We start from the raw sequence: 9,591 nt of genomic DNA, 5'->3' as shown, positions 1-9,591 counted from the left end.
CTATTTATGTCACTGCTCCTTTAATGCGTTCCTCGTGAGTGCGCTGACTTCTGTCACGTGCCTGTCAAACCCTCATTCCCTCGCGCAGCCGTCGTCAACACAACTGGAGGAAATAAGGAGAAGCTAGCATGGCTAACAAACACTAACGGCTACCGTTAAAACCGCGTTAACTATTTATAATAACTCAACCAAACGCTGTGTTTGTCTTTTATCGACTTATTAACGGAGCCATTGTGTGGCAGTTTCAGTTACCATGGAATAAGAGAGGACAATGTTTAGCTAGGTAGCTTGCTAACTTTAATGCTAGCATGCTAACGATCAGCTGTTGTTTTGGTCGGAGAGCTAGCTAACCGCTTAGCATTACAGACACCAGATTTCCTCATTCCCTGTCGACACTATTGAGCTACTCAGTCGGTTAATGGCGACACATAAAGTTGTCCCACCCTGACAGACTAACCGTTGGTCCGTCGGTCAGCTTTTGTCCCGACAGACATCCAATCTGTGTGGGATCGATCCATCCGAGCGGTGTGTAATTGAATATATATATATTCAAAATGCATGACGCATATGAACCAGTGCCTATATTGGAGAAGCTTCCTCTTCAGATTGACTGTCTGGCGGCCTGGGGTGAGTTGTTGACACTTCTAAGTTTCCCATAGAGCTGCTTTTTTAATGTATTGTTTGACATTGAAGTGGACGTCTGAGCTGCTGTCTCAGGTGATTCAGATTACTCCAGTGGTGTAAATTAACTAAATACATTTACTCAAGTGCTTTACTTAAGTACAATTTTGAGGTACTCGTACTTTACTTGAGTATTTCCAGTTGATGCTTCTTTATACTTATATTCTACTACATTTTAGAAGCCAATATTGTACTTTTTACCCCACTCCATCTATACATCATATTCCATGTACTTGTATATAGACTCTTCTTGCACTATTTGTATTTCATTTGTATTTACTTGCACATCTCAAAACATTCTCTTGCACAATTGTATTTGTTTTATGTCCTATATATCGAGAGAGAATCGGAGGGATGAAACCCTCTTTAATGGTCATACACAGCACACACACAGTGAAATGTGGCCTCTGCATTTAACCCATCCTAGTACCAGGAGTCTAGTACTAGGAACAGCTATTGTACAGCGCCCGGGGAGCAATGGGAGTGGGGGGATGTCCAGTGCCTTGCTCAAGGGCACCACGTGAACTGGGACCTCTCCAAGTAGCAGTCCACACTCCATATTTAGGTCTGGTCGGGGACTTGAATCGGCGACCGTACGGCTCACAGTCCAAGCCCCTACTGACTGAGCCACTGCCGGACAAACTTGACAACTTTGAGTTACTACTGTAGCTACTTTTTACGTTCAGATTAAAGAATAAATGTAGTGAGGTAAAAAGCAGAAAAAATAGATTTTAATTCTACTGAAGTATAAGTAGAATGTAGCATGAAAAGAAAAATACACAAGTAAACAAAAGTACCTCAACATTGCAATTAAGTGAAATACTTAATTCAATGTACTTCCAGCACCTCAATTATGCATCTTCAAATCTTACTGGCCAAATGGCAGTGGCGTCTCTTCTCTCCCTGGCATGTCATCTGTCGTAGCAACTTAAAATCAGCTGCTGTCTAGAGAGAATGATGAGTTATGCAAAGAAACACAGTATTGATATAAAGTATTTTGAGATCTTTGTTGTAATGCTTGACGACTCGTTCTGAGTGCGTCCTGTTCTGTGTGAAACAGACTCTTCTTATAGGAAGACATCAAAGCTTATTTACATGTTAATCAACATCATATGATGCCAGGTGGTCGCCCCATGGCACAGTACTGTATGCAAAAACTCACACCCTACAAAGAACAATAGGATATACAGTTAACCCCTATAGCACATTCCTTCCACTCATCCTCTCTTTCTGTAGTGTCATAAAACCCCCTTCCAAACACATCTGTCATCACACATACCTGTATATGCCATTCCCAGGATACAGCAGTTACATTCCATTAGGATTACACTGTATTAAGTTTTAATACCATAATTGCCATAACGCATCCCATCAATCTGATACTCAGAAGTACTTAGTAATACATGCATGTACATTCAGATAAGTGATGGTGTTGGTTGCAGAAGGTCTTTAAAGCAGCCTCAATGTTTTGGTGTGGGTTTATGATAAAAAGGGTTGCATTGTGTCTGACAATGTTTCTGTTTTGATAGCATAACATGTCTGAATTGACTGACAGCATCCTTCTTACTGTCAGACTCTGATTGTTGAGTTTCTCTTCCCACAGAGGACTGGCTGCTCGTGGGAACAAAGCCAGGGCATCTCCTTCTCTACCGAATAAAGAAGGATGCAGGTGAGAAGAGCCCAAAGAGATGTGTGGTGATACCTTGTTGTATTTGCAGACCTCCACGTAATGTTGCCTGCTTCACATAAGTCATTTTGAATGTCTCTCTTTCCCCTTAGGTACCAACCGGTTTGAGGTGACACTGGAAAAATCCAATAAGAACTTCTCAAAGAAGATTCAGCAGGTAGATAAGACTCCATGGTTAGACTATTACTGCCTAGATCAAAACACATCAATGATGAATAAGCATTTAAGATCTGGTGAGGGTAGTCACAAACCAAACATTTAAAGATATTTAGGAGTGCTTACTGTACTGTCTCCTAATTAGTAATTCAATAATAACATGTCTGATAATAAACGTGCCAATGGCCAACTCCCTCTCCTGGTATTCATCTGGAAATACAACACACCTGAATAGCAAACAGGGTTGATGTGATTGTGATCTCTCAGATTAACCTTCACATTTGTATTAGACTTGTCATTTTATTATTATTGTATTGTACTTGATAGTTCTCATTTAGTGCTCTAGATTTTATACTATTATTGCTCATATTTACTATCTCATTGATGCCTTATTTAGTCCTTGTAAACATGTGTGATTGTTTTAAATCAAAGCACTCTTTACGTAGGATTCACACAACCGCTATTATATTGTGTTTGCATTATTATAATACATTTCTTGAATATTATATTGAAAAGTAAAGTTAAGACTTCTCATGCTCACAGAGAAGTGGGTTAAACGACTTGGCTGTAGTGTGTTTGTTACCTCCTTTTAATTTATGTTTTTCTTACTTTGTCTACAGCTTTACGTTGTCTCAAAGTACAACATTCTTGTCAGCCTTCTAGGTAAGTTTCTCTCCTTAATATAACATAATACTGGTTAGTTTATCTATTCATTATTAAACCTTTACAGCATTGAAACTGCAACCTTTTTGTGTGAAAGCATTAATCTCCATTCTCTTAACTGATCAAATCCCTTTCTCCTGCAGAGAACAACATCCACGTCCATGACCTCCTGACCTTCCAGCAGATCACCGTGCTGTCCAAAGCCAAAGGAGCGACGCTGTTCGCCTGTGACCTGCAGGTCAGTTACAGTCCCCCTGTTTTCAAGATTCAAAGGCTTTATTGTCAAATGCACAACAAATATAGCTGATTTGTTGGCACGGGAACATCTTAAACCCCAGGCTCCTCCAACAATATAACATTTGATACACTTAAAGGTTTCCTATCATGCTATTTTTAGGCATATATTATGCATCTCAGATATATACAAATATATAAAAAACATGTCTATGATGTGTTTTGCTCAAAATACCAAACAGATCATGCATTTTAGACATCCCTCATATCCTGATTTTGGGTCCTTAGGTTGAAAAAAAGAGGAAGGGGAGCTAATGCCTGCTCAAAATTATACCGGCAGATACAGTTAAATTGACGTGATTTACGTCATATCGGACGCAAATCTGGATCAGCTCCGTTGCACCCCCGTTTTTAGAGATTTGGGTACGGAGGAAAAGAGAGAAGGTTTAGTTTTCTGACGCTGCGTGAGTTCCCTGACACACCGGGGACACATAGTTATGTATAAAAGACATCAAAAAGTGCATTTTGCATGATAGGTCCCCTTTAAGACATAAAAAAAGATATTGCATTTAAAAGAGTGCAAGTGACATAATGTTGAAAGTGGAATGCAGGATAAGTCATCTGTATTTGCATACATTACGCCTGCAGTAATGTTACACTACAATACTGCTATTATATTCATGCTTGTGTACTGCCTGCTATTTAGAGTTTTTATACTGAGATAATGCTTTACTTGTGCAGAACTACAACCCTACAGCTATAAGTTATTGGACTGTTAAAACGAAAAGTCAGATGAATCAGTCTCCTGATGTGAAGATGTTTTATGACCAGTTGTTTGCTAGTAGCCCCCCCTTCCCGCCTCCATGAGTTAACATCAGCGAATAAAGAGCTGAGAAAATAATAGTTAAAATCTGAAATGCTGTTGCTTTGCCTTTTCGAAATCAGCACAAAGAAAAAGACAATGAGACGTTGAGTGTTCAAAAGATGATCAGCAGTAATGTAAGATCTGTGAAATGTGCATTAAATCAACTAAAACAAAAAAAAAACGTGCATTTTTCTTATACAGTCTTTTGGAAAGGTGAAACACACTTTGGTTTCCACATTTCTGTGATATTCACATCTTTCCGAAGATTTTTAAGTCATGATTAATATATGTTGTCTCTGTTGTTTCCAGCTAACCAGCACAGGGGAGGAAAGGTTGAGAATGTGTGTGGCGGTGAAAAAGAAAATCCAGATGTATTACTGGAAGGACAGAGACTTCTACGAGCTGCAGGTGAAATAAAATACAGTTAAGATGTGACTCACTGCTGTATGATTTACCTGTAATCATCCTAATGTTTTGTTTGTGTCTGGCAGGGGGATTTTGGTGCACCAGATATTCCAAAGTCCATGGCCTGGTGTGAAAACTCCATATGTGTTGGTTTCAAGCGAGACTATTACCTCATCCGGGTATGTGCTACAGGAAACTTTCTATACTCCGCTTGACTTATCTATAGCTACCCTGAACTTAAAGGAAGCTAATGTCCTTTTTAAAGTATCAAAACATCCATTTGTAAATACTCCTGCAGCATATTCAATTCTCCAAAATCCACCTGAATGCTCTCCTCATTCATAACTGTCATATCTTTTCCCAAATGTTGCAAATAAACAAAGCACAATGCTTAGTTTTAAGCTGTTTCCTGAACAGCCGTTTAGACTGGGCTTTAGTCTCTCATGACTCTCGCATACATCTTTATTTATCCGTGAGAAACAAACATTTTGCATGTGCCTTTCTCTACAGGAAGTGTTTCATAGAGGATTTTATACCACTTTTAAAAAGGAAGAAACAGGCTGTTGTGTATAATTAGTTCCTGTTCGTTTTGTGATCCTTGAATGTGTTTATTTTGGGCTTCTCCCTTTTAGTATTCCTTTCTCCTTTTATTTTTATCTTCAGCTAATGTTTGGTAGTGTTATTGTATATAATGTTGTTTCATTATTTTAAGCACAATGTTTCTGTGGGAGTGCTTCCTGGACTTGAAATGCGATAGTTAGATGTGCTCTTTGGATAAATATCATAGGATATATGTCTGTTTTTACCGAGTTATTTGTTAATTAAGATAACGCCTTGGAGTTATAATGTGATTTTTCTGACTTTATTATCGACCTTTCAGTTTGTAAGATGTTATTAATAGTTCCTCTAATGATCCCTCTTGTTGATCAGATGGACGGCCGAGGCTCCATCAAGGAGCTCTTCCCCACTGGGAAGCAGCTGGAGCCGCTGGTCACCCCACTGGCTGATGGGAAGGTGGCTGTCGGGCAGGACGACCTCACTGTGGTGCTCAATGAAGAGGGCGTCTGCACCCAGAAGTGCGCCCTCAACTGGACAGACATCCCTATAGCAATGGGTGAGAAATCAAAGTCAACTTTAATGTCAATCTTTCAGTTTGAGTGTACAGATAGAGAGATCGAAATACCATTTCCTACAATCCTGAATACAAAAATTCAATATATATATTGTGGGGGAAACTTTTGAAGCAATTGGAGTCAGGACTCAGAGAGAGACACGATGGAGAGCTGGAGCTTTGATGGCACTGACTGTTTTATTTGGAGCTTCGGCCGGAGAATTCACAAGACATGTCACGGGCCACGAGTTGACCACACGGTTGAGATGCCACAATCAATTCTGAAGACCCCTCCTGTAGCTCGAGGTTTTAACTAGTTCAGAGTGTAATAATCAACATTCTTCAATAGATAGACTAAACAGCTGAGGACACTGAATCACATTTGTTGTCGCTTATGGCTCGAGGTCATCTACACCCCGAGAAGGATGTGTTCCAGGTGTCCCACAACAATGACTATCTCTGACCGAGAGTTGCCCGGTCACAAACTGGCAACATCAACAAAATGCTAGGGCAGCCCCTCCTTATGGGAGATAACGGCTGCTCAAGGCTGGTCAGCTGCGTCAGAGGGCGAAAGGTAAACATCTATGGAAATGATTCCCTGACATATATATATATATATATATAAAAATATGTATAAAATATGATATATAAATTAAGATAAAAGCACAACAATCAATATATACAAATAACAGTCACTTCAATATCTTTGGGAATGTACATTAGTGCAAGATTGTCCATAGCAGTGTAAAAAGTGTCTGGTGCTGGATTTAGCAGAGCAACTTAAAACTGTAAAAACATTTTTATTTGTAATAGTTTTAATTCTAGACATAGTTTTGTTTTAAGTGGGACCATTTTCTTCTTCTTTTTTTAAACAAATTTTAATATTTGTTAAGATAGGTCATCAAAAACAACTAAAAGAGAAAATTACAGAACCAAAAATCTTACTGTATCCATCAACGCACAGCTAATACAGAATCAGAATACCTTTATTAGTCCCACAGAGGGAAAATGTACATTGTTACAGCAGAAAAAGAGCCAAAGACAGCTTAATGTTACATATGTTACATATGTTACATGCATTAAAAAGTATTAAAGTAAAAAAAAAAGGTTATAATATAATAACAAATATAATAAAAATTAAAAGTTACACAATTTACAAAATACACATTATAGGGGTAGGTAAATTTGGAGAAACCAGCTCGAGATCGCTAGAATTTGAAAATACACAGCCGGAAAAAATCTGCCACTTCCTTATAGAGCCCCTCCTCCAACACACACGAACGCGCACATGACCAATGAGGGCACGAGATAAGTTTGTGCACAGATGGAAGGCTGACAGGCAGGTAGGCCATCCAGTTATTTTAGCCGGGCCGGCTCAGATGATTGGTCGTGCTTTTTACAGTATTACGGCTTCCACAGATGATATTTTTTTAATGGATTTTTTTGTCAAAGCACTTAAGATATTCATTGCTATCGGGATGTTGAGAGCATTCCATGAAATATAACAAAAAGTGTATCTCGAGCCGGTTTCTCAAACTTACCTACCCCACCTTTAACACTGACAGAAAAGTCAAAAGGTTATACAGATGATTTACACACAAATTGGATAAAAAGTCGTCCTCTAAAATATCTTAGTTGGAGCCCGAGTCTGACATTAATCTTCTTTAATAAACGTTCCATGACTTAATATTCCTTTCTCTTAATAGCAATCTGCTGAATGGTATGCTTCAGCTGCGCCTGTATAAAGCGTTGCTACTTGATTTCACTGCAGATCAGTTTAATCTCTCCTTGTCACAGTTTGTTCACATAGCAGGAACACCAGATGAAGCATTTGGTCTGAATATCCAGCTGCTGTCTGTCTTCTCTTTTATCTCCTTGAAGCTTTCCCTGTACAAACTTTATTTTTTTTTTTCCCTGCTGTTTCCCACATGTCGGAGGAGGAAGATAGATTTTTTGTTTGACTCCACATGTCTGGGTTACTGATGAGCTTTGTGACAGGAGTGATACGATGACCTCTCACGTTTACGTCTCCCATATATTGCAGTGCAGAAAGGAACAATATGGAGGGGAAATTAAGCCTTCGGGCCGGGCAGTGTGCAATTTCCTTGCTTTGATATGTGGGCTTCAGCGGAGGAATGAGAGTGCTGCTCACTTTGAAATGCATTGAGCTGTTCCTGGCTGGTGCAGAAACTACCTTTTTAAGTTTGAAACCTAAGCTTGTCCCTTATGCACAATGTTTCCCGGAGCTAAGGGTCAATGAAGTGTTGTTTAAAGCCTCTTATAATAACATTTCAATACAATGTGTTTCAAAGTGCTTCACAGACATATATAGACATTAATAGTAAGAATGTTTGCAATAATCAATAAATAGAAGTCGAAGAAACGTATTAAAAATAAATCAATGGAGAAAAGAAACCTAATTGAAACCTATTTGATAAAAAGGAGCGTTTTTTAATTTAAAAAAAAAAGGATACTGAGGTAGGTACTTTAAAGGTCACCTATCATGCTATTTGTAGGCAATAGCATAGGTCTCAGATATATAAAATGTATATAAAAAACATGTCTATGAAGTGTTTTTTTTTTGCTCAAAATACCAAACAGATCACCCATTCTAGCCATGCCTCATATCCCTCTATTTCACTTCCTGTTTCAAAAGTGCTGATTTGGGGTATAAAGCTTTAAAAAAAATTAAAAAGGAGGGGGCTGAGCTCATGCGGGACCCGGCAGCTACTGTCTAAACTAAATACTGCCGTGATGAAACGCCATATCATGGATTATCAAGGATTATTTCTGAAACAGTATGGAGCTCAAAGGCTTTCTCTCTTGCCGGTTATACCACAAGGTGAGTTCCTTTTTATTTCCTGCTTCTTCACACACATGCTCTCCAGTACAGGTTAGCTCTGAGTGTTAGCGATGCTAATGTAAACACCGACCATATTACGTCCAAAACAGTCGGGCATTGTTTCTGATAGCAACGTTTCTGATAGGGCCGTGGGTCCACATTTCCGATATTACGTCATATCGGACGCAAATCTGGATCAGCTCCGTTGTAGCCCCGTTTTTAGAGATTTGGGTACGGAGGAAAAGAGAGAGGGTTTTATTTGCTGATGCTGCGTGAGTTCCCTGACACACCGGGGACACATGTTTATGTATAAAAGACATCAAAAAGTGCATTTTGCATGATAGGTCCCCTTTAAAAAATTATAATACAGAAAATCTTTTAGTAAATAGTGTTGTTGTAAAAATACTAAATATATGCATCTATATTTTTATTTATTTATTTCATATAACTGAAGAGGCCAATTCCTCTTTGAAAAACGTGAACTATTTATTTCAATTTAGTTTTATTGTTGTTATTGTCATTCATTTTGTCCAACCCAGTTATTAACCTTACAACCAACGACTCACGGATATGTAATAACCCAGCTGTGGCAGTTTGTGTTTTTAGCTGACTCAACGTTTTAATCCCTCTTTCCTCTCATCTTCCCAGAGCACCAGCCTCCGTACATCATCGCGGTGCTCCCTCGGTACGTGGAGATCCGGACGTTTGAGCCCCGGCTGCTGGTGCAGAGCGTGGAGCTGCAGAGGCCTCGCTTCATCACCTCCGCTGGGTGAGAACACCTCCATGAAGCCCTGTAATCTCTGTGGACTAGGGTTGTGGTCGAATTGTCAGTTTAGTTCAGGAACCTTCCTAACGGAGTGAAATTACCCTGCAAAGTCACAAACCCTCAAAGTACACCCTGTAGCGAGTAAAACTCTAACACAGAATAGACCTGTCTATGCTGCCCC

General features: G+C 39.2%; 1 protein-coding gene across 2 annotated transcripts in view; it reads left to right on the top strand.

Moving 5' to 3' along the window:
* Positions 1-67: 67 nt before the first annotated feature.
* Positions 68-9,591, top strand: part of vps39 (VPS39 subunit of HOPS complex) — a 44,420-nt gene continuing 34,896 nt past the window's right edge. For both annotated transcript variants that reach the window (XM_034144402.1, XM_034144401.1), the window contains exons 1-9: positions 68-627; positions 2,285-2,350; positions 2,461-2,525; positions 3,145-3,187; positions 3,331-3,425; positions 4,596-4,694; positions 4,778-4,870; positions 5,622-5,805; positions 9,293-9,413. In XM_034144402.1, the coding sequence (XP_034000293.1) occupies positions 555-627; positions 2,285-2,350; positions 2,461-2,525; positions 3,145-3,187; positions 3,331-3,425; positions 4,596-4,694; positions 4,778-4,870; positions 5,622-5,805; positions 9,293-9,413 (839 nt within the window). In that variant the 5' untranslated portion in view covers positions 68-554. The remainder of the gene's footprint in view (positions 628-2,284; positions 2,351-2,460; positions 2,526-3,144; positions 3,188-3,330; positions 3,426-4,595; positions 4,695-4,777; positions 4,871-5,621; positions 5,806-9,292; positions 9,414-9,591) is intronic.

Source organism: Trematomus bernacchii, unplaced genomic scaffold (genome assembly GCF_902827165.1).
Source record: "Trematomus bernacchii unplaced genomic scaffold, fTreBer1.1, whole genome shotgun sequence".
Lineage (NCBI taxonomy): Eukaryota > Metazoa > Chordata > Actinopteri > Perciformes > Nototheniidae > Trematomus > Trematomus bernacchii.
The sequence above is the reverse complement of the archived record's forward strand: the minus strand, read 5'-3'. Positions and strand labels throughout refer to the sequence as shown.